This window comes from Oncorhynchus kisutch, linkage group LG7, assembly GCF_002021735.2.
Source record: "Oncorhynchus kisutch isolate 150728-3 linkage group LG7, Okis_V2, whole genome shotgun sequence".
Taxonomy (NCBI): Eukaryota; Metazoa; Chordata; class Actinopteri; order Salmoniformes; family Salmonidae; genus Oncorhynchus; species Oncorhynchus kisutch.
This window is the reverse complement of record NC_034180.2, coordinates 20,419,340-20,437,504: the sequence shown is the minus strand read 5'-3', so window position 1 is coordinate 20,437,504 and position 18,165 is coordinate 20,419,340. Positions and strand designations below refer to the sequence as shown.

Genomic DNA, 18,165 nt, shown 5'->3' with positions numbered 1-18,165 from the left:
GTGTGCAAGATCTTGAGAATCAGCTGTACATGTGATGGAAGCATGCACTGTGCATGCAGAAGGATGAAATTCCATTGAATTGGGGATAGTTTAACCAAAATATACCACAAGACCTAGAATTGCCTCACCTGTATCCCACAAAAAAAAGGTTCACTGTTAAATTCTAACTTTTTATGAATTAAACAAAATTCCACAAATTCCAGGGCTTAACTTCCCATGGAAAATTTCCGGAAATTTCCCGGCTCTTTGAAACCCTAACTATATACACTACCAGCCAAAAGTTTTAGAACATCTACTCATGCAAGGGGTTTTCCATATTTTTACTATTTTCTACTTTGTAGAATAATAGTGAAGACGTCAAAAATATTAAATAACACATATGGAATCATGTAGTATCCAAAGAAAAGTGTTTGATTTAACTATATTTTATATGAGAGATTCGTCAAATAGCCTTTGCCTTGATGACAGCATTGCACACCCTTGGCATTCTCTCAACCAGCTTCACCTGGAATGCTTTTTCAACAGTCTTGAAGGAGTTCCCACATATGCTGAGAACTTGTTGGCTGCTTTTCCTTCACTCTGCAGTCCGACTCATCCCAAACCATCTCAAAATGGGTTGAGGTCGGGTGATTGTGGAGGCCAGGTCATCTGATGCAGCACTCCGTCACTCTCCTTCGTAAAATAGCCCTTACACCGCCTGGAGGTGTGTTGGGTCATTGTCCTGTTGAAAAACAAATGATATGGGACTAAGCGCAAACCAGATAGGATGGCGTATCGCTGCAGAATGCTGTGGTAGCCATGCTGGTTAAGTGTGCCTTGAATTCTAAATAAATCACAGACAGTGTCAGCAGCAAAGCACCCCCACACCCATAACACCTCCTCCTCCATGCTTTATTGTGGGAAATATATATGCGAAGATCATCCGTTCACCCACACCACGTCTCACAAAGACATGGTGCTTGGAATCAAAAATCTCAAATTTTGACTCATCACACCAAAGGACAGATTTCCACCGGTCTAATGTCCATTGCGCGTGTTTCTTGGCCAAAGCAAGTCTTCTCCTTATTGGTGTTCTTTAGTAGTGTTTTCTTTGCAGCAATTTGACCATGAAGGCCTGATTCAAGCAGTCTCCTCTGAACAGTTGATGTTGAGATGTGTCTGTTATTTGAACTCTGAAGCATTTATTTGGGCTGCAATTTCTGAGGCTAGTAACTCTACTGAACTTATCCTCTCCAGCACAGGTAACTCTGGGTCTTCCACTCCTGTGGAGGTCCTCATGAGAGCCAGTTTCATCATAGCACTTGATGGTTTTTGCAACTGCACTTGAAGAAACTTTCAAAGTTCTTGACATTTTCTGGATTGACTGACCTTCGTGTCTTAAAGCAATGATGGACTGTCATTTCTCTTTGCTTATTTGAGCTGTTCTTCCCATAATATGGACTTGGACTTTTACCAAATATGGCGATATGTTGTATATCTCCCCTACCTTGTCACAACACAGCCGATTGGATTTGAGGAACGGAATTCCACACATTAACTTTTTAGAAACTTTATTTGAAATGCATTCCAGGTGACTACCTCATGGAAGCTGGTTGAGAGAATGCCAAGAGTGTGCAAAGCTGTCATGAATGCAAATGGTGGCTATTTGACCCGTTCACTTTTTTCCACATTATGTTACGTTACAGCCACAGGAGGTTGGTGGCACCTTAATTGGAGAGAACGGCTCATGGTAATGACTGGAGCAGAATCAGTGGAATGGTATCAAATACATCAAACTTATGGTTTCGATGCCATTCCATTTGCTCCGTTACAGCCATTATTATGAGCCGTTCTCCCCTCAGCAGCCTCCACTGGTTATGGTCTTGTTCTAAAAATAGATTGATTTGATCTACACACAAAACCCCATAATAACAAAACAAAAACAGTTTTTTAGGAATGTTTGCAAATGTATTAAAAATAATAAATAATAGAAATACCTTATTTACTTCAGTATTTCAGACCCTTTGCTATGAGACTTGAAATTGAGCTCAGGTGCATCCTGTTCCATTAATCACCCTTGAGCTGTTTCTACAACTTGATTGGAGTCCACCTGTGGTAAATTCAATTGATTGGACAAGATCCTCTGTGGAGACAACCATCTCTGCAGCACTCCACCAATCAGCCCTTTATGATAGAGTGGCCAGATGGCAGCTACTCCTGAGTAAAAAGCCACATGACAGCCTGCTTTGAATTTGCCAAAAGGCACCTAAAAGACTCACAGACCATGAGAAACAAGATTCTCTATTGTGATGAAACCAAGATTGAACTCTTCGGCCTGAATGTCAAGCGTCACATCTGGAAGAAAGCAGGCACCGCTCATAACCCTTGCCAATACCATGAAGCATGGTGGAGGCAGCATTAAGCTGTGGGAATGTTTTTCATTTTCAGGGTCTGGGAGACTAGTCGGGATAGAGGGGAAAATTAACGGAGCACAGTACAGAGAAATCCTTGATGAAAACCTGCTCCAGAGTGCTCAGGACCTCAGACTGGGGGCAACGGTTCACCTTCAAAGAGGTTAACAACCCTAAACACACAGCCAACACAATGCAGGAGTGGTTTCGGGACAAGTCTCTGATTGTCCTTGAATGGCCCAGCCAGAGCCCAGACTTGAACCTGATCAAACATCTCTGGATAGACCTGAAAATAGCTGTGCAGAGATGCTCCCCATCCAACCTGACAGAGCTTGAGAAGATCCGCACAGAAGAATGGGAGAAACTCCCCAAATACAGGTGTGCCAAGAAGACTCAAGGCTGTAATCGCTGACAAAGTTGCTTCAACAAAGTACTGAGTAAAGTGTCTGAATACTTATGTATACATTTTTTATTTTATTTAAATATCACATTTACATTTTAAAATCTAAAAACCTGTTTTTGCTTTGTCATTAAGGGGTATTGTGTGTAGATTGAGGGGTAGAAAACGATTTAATCAACTTAAGAATAAGGCTAACATAACAAAATGTGGAAAAAGTCAAGGGGTCTAAACACTGTGAATGCACTGTAACTATATGTAAAAATTTCAAAGCATTCTGAGTTTCTCTAATGAGCTCCGCCCAGAAACAAGGCCAATCTTATCCAGAGTGACAGTGCATTCAACTAAGGTAGATAAACGACATATCACAGTAAGAGCAAAACTTTTCTCTGTTACTAAGAATGTTGCTGTTCGGCCAGCTACTTGCAAATCTATTTTGTATTTTAAAATACATGCATTTGAATTAAATACAAAAGTATCTTATTTTGATACATTGGTCTTTCAGGTATTTTGTAGTTATATTTTGTAACTGTAATTAATTCCCATCCCTGGTTAGAGTTCTGTGTCAGTGGTTAGGTTTCACCTCTGTCTCTCTGAGCCTGGCCTGCAGGGCTGCTCGGGGGCCCTGGGTGTTGTCATTGACCCGGAGCCTCTCCTGAACGACATGTATCCAGGACTGAACTGCCTCCAGGCTATCAATAAACTCCTGCTGCTCCTGCTCAGTCATGTGGGAGCCAGACTGAGGCGAAACACAGAGAGGAGAGAGAGGTTTAGTCTGTATATAGTGCATTGGTAACCGAAGGTTAGTCAGGTGATGGACTGGAGATAGGCTTGTTTGGCATGGCAGCCGAAATAGGAGACTGAAGATTGACTGATCAACAAATCACCTTGCATCATAAATACCTACTCATTATTTGTAGGTCAGTCAGTCACAATTTACCCACAATTCATCAAATAATCTATACTCTCAACATGGCCACAACACAGAAGAGAAATGATACTGCTTCATGTTGTTTTTCTGTGAGAAACTACACAACAACAATAGGTCTAGGCCTACTTCTTGGTTCGTCGGTTTCTTTAGAGAAGATTGGCAATACCTTACTAGGGAGGATCTACCACAACATATCTGTTTCAAGGAGACACCACCACAAAATAATTCGTTGAACTGATGTAATCCTCATACTTCAGGCAGTGGTGCACTGTTGACTCCTGGTTTGAAGTAATGAGGGTGTTACGTTATTGCACTCACCAGACAATATAGCATATGTATGTATTTGCATACTTGCTGAGTGTGTGTTTACATATCAATGATACTTGTAGTGTAATAAGGTGTATTTGTCACAATGGCTAAATTAACTCGGTCTCGCTGCAGACCTTGTCCTTGTGATGTCTGTAAAAAAAAAAGTGCTTTTAAAAACACAGAAATCTTTGTTTCTACTAGGCTCAAATCTGTTTCTACTAGACTCCTCTCTCAAGGGGATTGAAATCCTTGACTAGAATAGTGTGACTTGTAGGCCTAGTCATGATAACGCAATGTTAGGAAGGAAAGAAGGGGTGGTCTGAAGGCACATGGGCAACACAGCTTTTTATTTTTTTCTCCACAGGTCAGAAAATGAAGCCAAACTCATTTTCTGAGTGACTCATTTTCCCCGACAGATCAAAACTCCCCACGTATACCCCTTTTAGGGAAGTTATACTAAACGGTGCCTCTTGTATGTTCTCTAACGAGCCACAATATAGAGTAACAGAAAAATGGAAAGAACACATATAGTAAAAATGTAAGCGCTATATTAATGGAGAAAGTCAATAATAGTCGAATAGACTAAACTTAAAATGTACTTTCAGAGTTTACGGGTAAGTTACTCCCCGCCCCGCCATCTGTTTTTTTGACAGCTCACGCTTCGTAAACGGACTTGCAACATGATTGATATCTTTCACGCCCTCACTAACGTTACATTGCATCGCTCCCCAGTGGCTTTATAATTGTATATTGACTGAAACGATTCGGATCTGCAATCTTTGCCTGTATCCAAATCTATTTTATGGAAATAGCCCTACGACCGAAACGGCAAGCTATTTCGGGACGTTTTCAAACCTATATTAATAATACAGACTTCGACAAATATTTTGTGATATAGGTCTACAAAAGGGAAATGTCTATCCATAATATGATACTACTGAAGTCTGACAACGTGACATTGTGACGATGGAGTCCATAATACGTTTGTCATCATGCTATTTAAGGTACAAATAACCATAACATGAACAGCCCTACCAATAACCGAAATAGAAGATATGAAATTACTTACCGATTCCTGTGCATTTGGTGAAAGTAACAGCTAGCGTTCCTGTCCACAAATGACCTAATATGCACTGTAAACTTCTAGCATAACGCAGGAAGTGTAGGAGAGGCCTCTGCGATAGCTGCATAGCCTAACCTTAGCGGATTTAGCCAGACGAGAGCAGCAAATCCGCAGAGCAATTGATAATCGTGGGGCGTGAGCGTATTACGTCAACAATTCAAACGGAAAGGCGCGCGCTGAAGAGCTAGACAGATACCGTGTTCTTCTGGACTCAGTCTGATTGACAGAGCAAGTGTGTGTGTGTGTGTGTGAGAGAGAGAGAGAAGGGGACACCAATTTCAGTCCCTCTTGTCCTTGGCTGTGTGTTAAACACACTAGTATGAACAACATAGTCAGCGTCCCAAATGGCACACAATTCACCAGGCTCCCATAGCCATACTGCTCCTACACAGTAGGAACACCAGTAAATTAAATAGGATGCAGGAGCCAGGGGAGTGGGGAAGTTTAATAGTCTGAACAGTTGTAATGCTTGCAAAAAACAGAACAGAAATGCTAACAGCAACATATAAAACACATTTCACCAATAATATTTTGATACCACCAAATTATACAATACATTTTATTTTCATAATGAAAAATATCTACATGGTGATACAGGAAAATAGTTTCCTGTAGTGACTCCCTATTCAAAATGGAATGGCTAAAGTAGTATTATGGTTTCACAAAACTAATGTGAACTTGTCTAGTGAAGAAATATGGTTTCACAAAACTAATGTGAACTTGTCTAGTGAAGAAAGCCTACAGCTGCATTTACTTAAAGCCAATTTCTGCTCACACATTGACAACAAAAAAAAGTGTTTACTAAAAGCTGTTCCAGCCACGTAATTAGAATGAGAATAGAATCGTTCATCTAATTTTAGGGTTGCAGCTTCTCACCTGACTATTTTTTAAATTTGTATTTTTTATCTTTATTTAACCAGGCAAGTCAGTTAAGAACAAATTCTTATTTTCAATAACGGCCTAGGAACAGTGGGTTAATAGCCTGTTCAGGGGCAGAACGACAGATTTGTACCTTGTCGGCTCAGGGGTTTGAACTTGCAACCTTCCGGTTACTAGTCCAACGCTCTAACCACTAGGCTACCCTGCCGCCCCTATTAAAGCCTCTAGTGCTCAAAATAAAAGTATATTTAGTTTTAGGCAAAAATCTTCTATACTGTACATTTAAGGTCAATATCTCAAGCAAAGCCATGTGTTGCCTTTTGTGGCTGTAGCTTGTCAAGGTACGATGGCATGGGACACCTTAGATGTTTTTAAACATGTAATTCATTACACAAATCTTTATTAAGTGCTACAGTGGCACGATACAAGGTATTTGTTTTTAGATTTATATATTTACATTGTAGGCCTAAATTCTTTTTTTACAATGGCATATAACCATACAATAATGACCATATGAGAGGTATCAGAGAAAGGAAAGTACACAGTTCCTTTACACAGTAAGCTACAAATGTCCCAGTAACTGTTGTTCACAGCTTGAAATGCTCTACATTGTTGTTACTGTTGTGCTTTAAATGACTTCACAGCTGTTTTAGCACCACTAAGACCTCACTTGAACCACAAACCATTATATATATATATACACACACACACTGTAGTATATTGCATCATAACATTTCACATATGTATGTAGCAGATTCTCTAATCCAAAGCATCATGTCCATCCCAAATGGCACCCTATTTCCTATATAGTGCACTACTTTTGCCCAGAGTAGTCCATTATAAAGAGTATAGGGTGCCATTTTGTACGCAACCATTAAACTCAACTCTGTTAAACACTGAGCTGTTTCAACAGACTGAACTGGTACTTAGACCTGAATGCCAAATAGACCTGAATGAATAGCTAACAACATTGGAGACACACCTCTGTTGTCAAATGCCAAGCCCAGAGTACAAAAGACTTAAAATGATAGTTATTTGGACAAAATAGTTTTTAAACAACAGCTGATACGTACTTGCAGAACTATGAATCAACCTGTGGAATCGATTGACAAAAATTCACAAACTACAGTGGGATGTTGAAGACGGTCTCGGTCTCTCTCTCTCAGGCTTTTCTCTTTGTCCATCAGTGCCAAATATCCACATAGAACTCAGTCTCCGTCTCTCAGACTTTCACAATCTCCCTCGTCATTCGTGAGTGAGTCACACTTACCTTAATATACATAATAAACATAAACCCATATAGATCAGTCTCATATGGGCCAGTACCCAAGTCAAACCAGTTAGCAGTCCATCCAAATATGGGCCATTAGTATCAAAATGTCCATGTAAACCCCAATAGCAGTCTCTCTTAGCCTCTCTTGTCCATGGCGAGTGTGTTAAACACAGTCGTATGATAAACATAGTCTGTGTCCCAAAATGGCACCCTATTCAATACATAGTGCATTACTTTTGACCAGGGCCCATACTGCACCTATACAGTAGACCCTACGCTCCTATACAGTATGAACACCAGTAGATGAAGTTGAATAGGATATAGGAGCCAGGGAATAACATCCTGGAGTACTTGTCGATGGCATGTGTATTCTGGATAATTTTGAGGGCACGGATACCTTTCTTCTTGGTGGTTGTGGACTCGCTACTGACAGACAGGTGGACCACCATGTGCTCCCCAGGAGTCTGCTTCTCGTTCATCACCTCATGTGGCATCTCCACATCCTCCTCGGACACCATAGTTCCCGAGGTGTAGCCGGCCAGGCTGTTGGTGTCCGCCTCGCTGTAGTTCCCGTCCAATATCATGGTCCTGGTCTGGGACATGCCACAGGTGCAGGGCAGCGACTGCAGGAAAGGAGAGAAGGTAAGGGGAAGACCGAGGATATGGCAGGAAAAATGGATCTAAACTAACTTGAGATGCATGCCTGTCATTTTTAAATCATGCATGTTAATGAGACATTTGACCAAACATTCATGTGTTAGCATGTATTAAGTTAGGCCCTAAGAAAGAAGAGGAAGTCATGTGTCAGCAGTGTCTCGCAGTCCAACCGAGTTGCATGAAATTAAGAGCAAACTATATTCAGTTACTCTTTGAAAATTGTCTTATATGCACAGTACTATGGTAGCATCTCATTACCTGTGACCTGGCCCTTTCTCTTATCTCGTCTCTCATCTTACGTTCCCTGCGGTCCTGCACGGTGGACAGGTAGTTGACGGCAGCGTACTCCAGCACGGATAGGAAGACAAACACAAAGCTGACCCACAGGTAGATGTCCACAGCCTTGATGTAGGACACTCTGGGCATGGAGGCGTTCACTCCAGTAATGATGGTGGACATGGTGAGCACTGTGGTGATACCTGCAGTGGAAAAAAGAAGGAAATAGCAAAAGCTCAAATCTGTTGGATTAAAAATATATACAGTTAGTGTTGGAAGTGTACATACACTTAGGTTGGAGTCATGAAAACTAATTTTTCAACCACTCAACCAATTTCTTGTTAACGAACTATAGTTTTTGCAAGTCGGTTAGGACTTGTGCATGACACAAGTAATTTTTCAAACAATTGTTTACAGACAGATTATTTTACTTATAATTCACTGTATCACAATTCCAGTGGGTCAGGAGTTTACATACACCAAGTTGCCTGTGCCTTTAAACAGCTTGGAAAATTCCAGAAAATGATGTCATGGCTTTAGAAGCTTCTGATAGGCTAATTGACATCATTTGAGTCAATTGGAGGTGTACCTGTGGATGTATTTCAAGGCCTACCTTCAAACTCAGTGCCACTTTGCTTGACATCATGGGAAAATCAAAAGAAATCAGCCAAGATCTCAGTGAAACTAATTGTAGACCTTCACAAGTCTGTTTCATCCTTGGGAGCAATTTACAAATGCCTGAAGGTACCACGTTCATCTGTACAAATGATAGTACGCAAGTATAAACACCATGGGACCACACAGCCGTCATACCACTCAGGAAGGAGACGCAGTCTGTCTCCTAGAGATTAACGTACTTTGGTGCGAAATGTGCAAATAAATCCCAGAACAGCAGCAAAGGACCTTGAAGATGCTGGAGGAAACGGGTACAAAAGTATCAATATCCACAGTAAAATGAGTCCTATATTGACATAATGCTCAAAAACCTCAATTAAAAAGCCAGACTACGGTTTGCAACTGCACATGGGGACAAAGATGGTACATTTTGGAGAAATGTCCTCTGGTCTGATGAAACAAAAATAGAACTGTTTGGCCATAATGACTATCGTTATGTTTGGAGGAAAAAGAAGGCTTGAAAGCCGAAAAACACCATCCCAACCGTGAAGCATGGGAGTGGCAGCATCATGTTGTGGGGGTGCTTTGCTGCAGGAGGGACCGGTGCACTTCCCAAAATAGACAGCATCATGAGGTAGGAAAATTATGTGGATATATTGAAGCAACATCTCAAGACATCACTTAGTCGCAAATGGGTCTTCCAAATGGACAATGACCTCAAGCATACTTCCAAAGTTGAAGCAAAATGGCTCAAGGACAACAAAGTCAAGGTTTTGGAGTGGTATCACAAAGCCCTGACCTCAAACCTATAGAAAAGGTGTGGGCAGAACTGAAAAATAGTGTGAGCAAGGTAGCCTACAAACCTGACTCAGTTCCACCAGTTCTGTCAGGAGGAATGGGCCAAAATTCACCCAAATTATTTTGGGAAGCTACCTGAAATGTTTGACCCAAGTTAAACAATTTAAAGGCGATGTTACAAAATACTAATTGAGTGTATGTAAACTTCTGACGCACTGGGAATGTGATGAAAGAAATAAGAACTGAAATGAATAATTCTCTATTCTGACATTTCACATTCTTAAAATAAAGTGGTGATCCTAACTGACCTAAAACAGGGAATTTTTACTAAGATTAAATGTCAGGGATTGTGAAAAACTGAGTTTAAATGTATTTGGCTAAAGTGCATGTAAACTTCTGACTTCAACTATATATGGAATGGGGGCTACCAGAATAGAGTTCAGACATTTCTATAAGTATCTGAGTATTTTAGAATATGTATTCTTTCTTGTAATCGTACAACACCAATATATCTTCAATAGGTCTGACAAAGAGGGCTCTATTGTTCAAGGCTCGACGCTGAAAACCATTGTGATACTTACACAATACCACCAAATGCCAGAAATTTGACAATGAGGGGAATAAGCAGCGCTAGAGACGACAAACTGTAAGACTTCTGAGCTATTGGTAGCACCACCATAATTTTACCCAGTGAGACGCGGGCTGGGACGGCCCTGCGGTCGATCCAGAAGGACACCCAGGACAGCATGACCATGAGGGTGGCAGGGAAGTAGGTCTGAAGCAGGAAGAAGAAGATGTGTCTCCGCAGGGTAAAGTTGATGTACAGACGATTGTACCAGCCTGTACAGGAGGACACAAAAACAAAGGAAAGTATGGGTCAATAATATCATGGGAATGTCCATGCTTATGATTCCCTCCATGTGGTTATTGTGATGACTTAAATGACTGTGTATTGGAGTTAACTCAAATCATGTAGTGTGGTTGATCCCTGTGCCAATACCTAATTGACCACTGATCGTGATCCCTAATCTTAGTCAATACATTTAGCTCAACCAAAATTACCCTATGTGTCCGTAACATTGATCTGCCGTCTTAACTGTACTGCACTGCACTGTAATGTGGTTTAGTATACCTGTGCTGCTGTAGAACGCCAGGTGAGAGGTGGTGTGGAACTTCTGGATGAGGAACTGAGAAAGGGAGATCCGGTCGTCCGTACTCAAGGACTCATCCCCACTCTTCCAGTACAGCATCAGGTCCTCATCCGTATAGGCATCTGGGGAGCACAAACATTAGATATATTCTCCATAATATTGTTCTGTTTGTGTATTTACTTTAGTAAACAAATACTAAATGTTGTGCCCAGTGGGAAAAATCCTAACTAGAGATATCGTAGGCATTTGAATACATCTTTTGATGTCAAATGGAGATTTCTGTGTGTGTGTGTGTGTGTGTGTGTGTGTGTCTAAGTTAGGATTCATCTCCTTATTAAAATTGTGAGAAGTTCTGACAGTATCAGCCTTAATAGTAGTTGATGACAGTTACTCACAGCTCTCCAACTCCAGTGAGCAGGTCTGGGTGTCCAGAGGAAAGCGGCTGAAGTCCATGTTACAGGCTGCGGTCACTGTCACCCTGTACAGTAAGGACAACACAGATCCATGATGTGACATCAACTAACCGAAGATTCCTCTATGAGCCTGTTTGCAACACATAAGATTCTTGTAGAGGGTCCGCACTCAAAAAATATTGTATTCTAGCACATGATTTTCAAAGTTGTATGGTACTTTCTCTTTTTGCCTTTTGTAATAAATAGATAGCATGACATAACTTTGAAAATCACATTTTTTGAGTGCGGACTCACTACTACATACACCATCACCTATTTACAACACCAAATGAAGTTGGTCCTTTCTGTTGTCCTTATTATTCCATACAACCAATTCAATACTGATTATAACTATGTAAACTCAGCAGAAAAAGAAACATCCTCTCACTGTCAACTGTTTATTTTCAGCAAACTTAACATGTAAATATTTGTATGAACATAAGATTCAACGACTGAGACAAACTGAACAAGTTCCACAGACGTGACTAACAGAAATGGAATAATGTGTCCCTGAACAAAGGGGGGGTCAAAAGTAACAGTCAGTATCTGGTGTGGCCACCAGCTGCATTAAGTACTGCGGTGCATCTCCTCCTCATGAACTGCACCAGATTTGCCAGTTCTTGCTGTGAGATGTTACCCCACTCTTCCACCAAGGCACCTGCAAGTTCCTGGACATTTCTGGGGGGAATGGCCCTAGCCCTCACCCTCCGGTCCCAGACATGCTCAATGGGATTGAGATCCGGGCTCTTCGCTGGCCATGGCAGAACATTGACATTCCTGTCTTGCAGGAAATCATGCACAGAACGAGCAGTATGGCTCGTGGCATTGTCATGCTGGAGGATCATACAGGAAGGGTAACTCACAGCGTTGAGATTGCCTGCAATGACAACAAGCTCAGTCCGATGATACTGTTACACACCGCCCCAGACCATGACGGACTCTCCACCACCAAATCGATCCCGCTCAAGAGTACAGGCCTCACTGTAACGCTCACTCCGTCTACGATAAACGTGAATCCGACCATCACCCCTGGTGAGACAAAACCACGACCCGTCAGTGAAGAGCACTTTTTGCCAGTCCTGTCTGGTCCAGCGACGGTGAGTTTGTGCCCATAGGTGACATTGTTCCCGTTGATGTCTGGTGAGGACCTGCCTTACAACAGGCCTACGAGCCCTCAGTCCAGCCTCTATTGCGGACAGTCTGAGCACTGATGGAGGGATTGTGCATTCCTGGTGTAACTCGGGCAGTTGCTTTCCTGTACCGCAGGTGTGATGTTTGGATGTACCGATCCTGTGCAGGTGTTGTTACACGTGGTCTGCCACTGCGAGGACGATCAGCTGTCCGTCCTGTCTCCCTGTAGCGCTGTCTTAGGAGTCTCACAGTACGGACATTGCAATTTATTGCCCTGGCCACATCTGCAGTCCTCATGCCTCCTTGCAGCATGCCTAAGGCACGTTCACTCGGATGAGCAGAGACCCTGGGCATCTTTCTTTTTGTGTTTTTCAGAGTCAGTAGAAAGGCCTCTTTAGTGGCCTAAGTTTTCATAACTGTGACCTTATTAATTGCCAACCGTCTGTAAAATGTTAGTCTTAACGACCGTTCAACAGGTGCATGTTCATTAATTGTTCATGGTTCATTGAACAAGCATGGGAAACAGTGTTTAACCCCTTTACAATGAAGATCTGTGAAGTTATTTGGATTTTTACAATGATCTTTGAAAGACAGAGTCCTGAAAAAGGGACGTTTCTTTTTTTGCTGAGTGGTGGTCTGAAAAAACAGGGCCACTTTCATGAATAACAATAAACATGTTCTCAACCCATTAGAACACAATTTGTGCATCCAATGTCTGGTGAATGACTTTTGGAAGCATAATAGAACAATCTGGCATAACCAACAACTTAGTAGTACCTTCACATTTTGGCCTAGTTTTCAAAAACAGATTTTTTTAAATATCTGCCAGAAGCACATTTCAAATCTTAACAAACAGAAGCAAAATGCAAATGAATCTTCTTGTCTAGATGTCATCATACATCCTGCACAGAACCATGTTATTTTTTATATTAAAACGTAGGATACTATTAACATTCTAAACTGATTACATTTCGTTCTTACATGTCAACAGTTAAATACATAATCCCAGTATTGAGAATTTTAGGAGTCGATCACTTTGTAGCAGGGGAGGCGAATCGTGGCAAGGGAAGGCCCCAGTGTGTGAAGGCTTTTGCTCCATCCCATTCCATCCATACCATAAGGTTGCGTAATTCCGGTAACTTTACAAAAATGCCCAGGTTTCCAGAAATTCCAGGATTCTGGATTTCCTGCTTATTTCCATCTCATTCCAGAAATCATGGGTATTTTGGAAAAGTGACCGGAATTTTTCAACCCTAGTCCCCAAAGCATCCCAGACCCACCTCAGGCTGTAGAGGACGTGTCCGTCGGGAAAGACCCTGAGCATGATGTTGTCTGTGGTGGTGTCGTGGATGAAGGATCTCTTGGAGTGGACAAAGAACACATCTGGCACCCAGATCTTCTTCACCAGACGCCCATCAAATGTCATGCTCTTATTGGTGGAGCTGGTGAAGGTCAGACGCTCATCCTTCCAATAGTGTCTCAGGTACAGAGTCATGGTGAAGTCCTATTGGAACAGAGAAGGGGAAAGTTATGCATGGCCCAGTACCCAGGGTGAGTGAACCAATAGAATGGTCTATAATGTAGAAACTTTATGATCCAGTGATTGTGCAAAACTATACCCAATCGTAATCATCCCAATGAGTAAGTTACACAAATCTATGTGGAGCTTTGACTTTGAGAAAAGTGCTACAGTTTATACATGTAAATAGAAATCAACCCAGCTGTCAGTGCTTACAGCACTTTGGGTTGAAGTCCTGTTGGGGGTGAAATTAAGTGTTGCCTGAAAGTCAATGGTCAAAGCAGTCTCTTTGATTTCTCTGCAACCTCTCATGCCTCTGGGGTTGAGCTCCACTACAAAAAGACTCAAATCTCCTCCTCAGCTTTTACCCCTTCCTACTCCTCATCTCCCTCTGCGTACTCCAACTCCTCACAAAACCCCTAAAGTAGAGATCATCCCTCTCTCACTCCCTATTTCACCCCTCTCCCTCATGTAATGACTAGCAACAGTTGGGAGTACCCATCGTTATGATGACCATCTGCAATGGTAAATAAAGACAATCCAAATGTTAGTCTGTTACATAAGGGATTTACCAGGACAAAAAATACAAACAAAACGTGTCCATTTGGATTCAGGAAGAAATGGCATAAGTGTTAATGATGTGGGTAATTTACTATAAGTTTATTTCCACAATGCGCAGTTGGACATTTTGTGTCATAACTTGGTAGTACAAAAATTGGTTAGCCTTAACCCACCATGTCTACTTCTGAGATGCTGTCCAAGCTTTCCACTTGTACGTCCACTCCAACAGGAATAGCCGGGCCTAGAAAACAAACCAAAGAAACCACATAGAAAAACATATTTGTACAAAAAGATGAAGACTTTTGTATACTTGGGTGCAGAAATAAAGCGCTGGGGAGAAGCAATAGTCGTTGTGCAGGCCTCTCATTCCTTTATCTCAGTATTATTTCTTAGTCCAGCACTGGTATTCTTACATTTAAGATGTGCATATCACTCTCTTTCTTCCTACAAACTACAGTATGGCATGTCAGGTGGCACATAGATGGTGATACCTGGTTACAGTGATTGAGCTGGATTCTCCTACAGGCAATTAGGAGAATGATCCGCGTTGAACTTCAAAGCAAAATCATTGCTTTGTCGTTGCATTACCTGACTCTACGTCAACAGTGAAGAGGCAACTCTGGGATGCTGGCCTAATAGGCAGATTTGCAAAGAAAAAAAGCCATCCGACTGGCCAATAAAAAGAAAAGATTAAGATGGGCAAAAGAACACAGACACTGGACAGAGGAACTCTGCCTAGAAGGCCAGCATCCCGGAGTCGCCTCTTCGGTGTTGACGTTGAGACTGGTGTTTTGTGGGTACTATTTAATTAAGCTGCCAGTTGAGGACTTGTGAGGCATCTGTTTCTCAAACTAGACACTGTAATGTACATGTCCCCTTGCTCAGTTGTGCACTGGGGCCTCCCACTCCTCTTTCCATTCTGGTTAAAGCTAGTTTGCTCTGTTCTGTGAAGGGAGTAGGACACAGTGTTATATGAAAGCTTTAGTTTCTTGGAAATTTCTTGCATATAATAGCCTTCTTTTCTCACAACAAATTTAGGCTGACGAGTTTCAGAAGAAAGGTCTTTGTTTCTGGCCATTTTGAGCCTGTGATTGAACCCACAAATGCTGATGCTCAAGATACTCAACAAGTCTAAGGACAGTTGTATTGCTTCTTTAATCAGAACAGTTTTCAGCTGTGCTAACTTAATTGCAAAAGGGTTTTCTAATGATCAATTAGCCTCTAATGATCAATCCAGCTACAATAGTCATTTACAACATTTACAGTGTCTACATTGTATTTCTGATCAATGTGATGTTATTTTAATGGACAAAAAATGAGCTTTTCTTTCAAAAACAAGGACATTTCTAAGTGACCCCAAGCTTTTGAACGGTATTATATTTTGATTTGTTTAACACTTTTTTGGTTACTAAATGATTTCATAGTTTGATGTCTTCACTATTATTCAACAATGTAGAAAATAGTACAAATAAAGAAAGAAAAACCTTGAATGAGTTGGTGTGTCCAAACTTTTGACTGGTACTGTAAATGGGAGCGGAAACGTTGGGGTTTAGTACAAATTCCGCTGGCCAAATTACGCAACTGCATTCTGGTACTAAAAGTAGGCCAAGTACCCGGAAAACCTCTGACTGTACTGTCTTTCATGTAATGGCCTTGCGGTACCTCCGTTCCACCCACAGTGGCAAGCAGTGAGTAACACTTAAATCTGTGTAATTCAATAGAGGACGAAGGCCTATATTCAAATCAAATTTGTCATATGCGCCGATATAACTGGTGTAGACTATCATAAAATGCTTGCCCTAGGAGCGCTTGCCCTAGGAACGCTTACCAGTGTTTAAAAATTAAAATTAAATTGTAACACGAGGAATTAAATAAAATACACAAGAATGGAGCTATATACCAGTACAAGATCAATGTCCAGATGTCTAATATTAAGGAAGTCTTGAGATATTGCTCACCTCCGGTAGAGTACCTCATGATAAGCTGTAGACCACACTATCTACAAAGAGAGTTTTCATTTAGATTTTCCTTAGCCATCTATTTACCACCACAAACCGATGCTGGCACTAAGACCTCAACGAGCTGTATATGGCCATAAGCAAACAAGAAAATGCTCAACCAGATGCGGCAGCTGATCGTGGACTACAGGAAAAGGATGGCTGAAAGCGCCCCCCATTCACATTGACAGGGCTGTAGTGGAGCGGGTCGAGAGTTAAGTTCTTTGGTGTCCACATCACCAACAAACTCATGGTCCAAACACACCAAGACAGTTGTGAAGAGGGCACGACAACACCTTTTCCCCCTCAGGAGACTGAAAAGATTTGGCCTCGTCCCAGATCCTCAAAAAGTTCTACAGCTGCACTATCGAGATAATCCTGACTGGTTGCATCACCGCCTGGTATGGCAACTGCTCGGAATCCGACCGTAAGACGCTACAGAGGGTAGTGCGTACGACCCAGTACATCACTGGGTCAAGCTTCCTGCCATCCAGGACATACATACTCGGCCGTGTCAGAAAAAGTACAAAACAATTGTCAGACTCCAGTCACCCAAGTCTTAGACTGTTCTGCCTGCTACCACACGGCAAGCAGCACCAGAGCGCCAAGTCTAGGTTCAAAAGGCTCCTTAACAGCTTCCACCCCAAGACAAACAATTATTAAAACGACCACCTGGATCCCTAAACAGAACTTGTTACAGGGAATACTGAATAAAGAGGTTCCCCCTCCCAGGTTCCTGAGCCTGTTTAGGGATCTAAATAGACATTTGAACAGTTTTAGTTTTCAGTTGACTTTTGAATGTTAGAAGTATATTTTTTTCACCTTTCCCTTTTCCAAATTATTTTAGAAAAAGTTGACCCTTGCCTTTTGGCTGATCCATTTGTGGTTTCACAGTGGGTGAAAAAAAGAGTTGGGTAATGTGGAATCGGTGAGGGTAACCAGAAGTGGTCTAGTGATAATTGTTTGTGTTTCTGTTGGTCAGAGGGAGAAGGCGCTTGGAGTAAAACGAATGGGGGGAAGAAAAGTGAATTGTTTCGTTCTCAAGAAAAGGGCACAAATGGAGTGATAAATGGGGTAGCAGTAGATATAAAAGTTGACCAGCTGAGGGAAAAGATTCCCTGTGTATGTGATGCTCGTCGTTTGATGCCACGCAGACAGGGTGGCGAGAGTGGGGAAACAGAAGAGTCATTGTCTGTTCTTTTGAGTTTTGAAGTTGAGTCTTTGCCCGACAAAGTGAAGTTAGGATTGGTCCCAAGATCCAGACCCAGTGAGTTGAGGCCATGACAAGGTCCCCCTTTCCTGAGGTTAAATGATTGAACATCTGGTGTTTCTATGTCAAATGGTTTTGTTAAATTTCAGTCTTCTGTGATGTATATAAAGTGTAATATTTGTATGCAAACTCAAAATGTAATACATATACATCTCTGACATGGTACAGGTGTCGTCTTTTTTTTAAGCCCATAACCATGTGTGTGAGGTGTATACTTTTTATACTTTAAGACTTAAGACTACCAAGAAACACTCTGTGTGACCCTGATTTAACCCACTGCAGTAAAAGGTTATTAAAGACCGAATTTATGTGGTCTTGAGTGGCCCAACACCAAGACCACTCGATCAAGTGTCCATGGGCCCTTTCTTCAATTGTAAGAAACTCAAGTAAACAGTACAGTAGAACCCATTACAGTACAGTATAGCACATTAAAGAC

General features: G+C 41.6%; 2 protein-coding genes across 6 annotated transcripts in view; both read right to left on the bottom strand.

Annotated features, from left to right (window-relative positions):
* The window catches only part of syne3 (spectrin repeat containing, nuclear envelope family member 3), a 45,294-nt gene extending 40,047 nt beyond the window's left edge, over positions 1-5,247 (bottom strand). The window contains exons 1-2 of one of the 2 annotated variants that reach the window (XM_031828667.1): positions 5,097-5,247; positions 3,371-3,526 (exon numbers count right to left, since the gene is read on the bottom strand). In XM_031828667.1, the coding sequence (XP_031684527.1) occupies positions 3,371-3,514 (144 nt within the window). In that variant the 5' untranslated portion in view covers positions 3,515-3,526; positions 5,097-5,247. The remainder of the gene's footprint in view (positions 1-3,370; positions 3,527-5,096) is intronic. The other variant, XM_031828668.1, reaches the window with a different exon arrangement.
* Positions 5,248-6,395: 1,148 nt separating this feature from the next.
* Positions 6,396-18,165, bottom strand: part of LOC109893881 (gamma-aminobutyric acid receptor subunit rho-2) — a 28,056-nt gene continuing 16,286 nt past the window's right edge. For 2 of the 4 annotated variants that reach the window (XR_004210588.1, XR_004210589.1), the window contains 8 exons: positions 14,636-14,703; positions 13,663-13,886; positions 11,195-11,277; positions 10,781-10,921; positions 10,336-10,488; positions 8,218-8,438; positions 6,902-7,925; positions 6,396-6,824 (listed from right to left, as the gene is read on the bottom strand). Coding sequence is in view for 2 of the 4 variants with exons in the window: in XM_020487084.2 (XP_020342673.1) it covers positions 7,575-7,925; positions 8,218-8,438; positions 10,336-10,488; positions 10,781-10,921; positions 11,195-11,277; positions 13,663-13,886; positions 14,636-14,703 (1,241 nt within the window). In the remaining 2 variants the exon portion in view is untranslated. Of the gene's footprint in view, positions 7,926-8,217; positions 8,439-10,335; positions 10,489-10,780; positions 10,922-11,194; positions 11,278-13,662; positions 13,887-14,635; positions 14,704-18,165 lie in introns of all 4 variants that reach the window. The other 2 variants (XM_020487084.2, XM_020487083.2) reach the window with 1 other exon arrangement.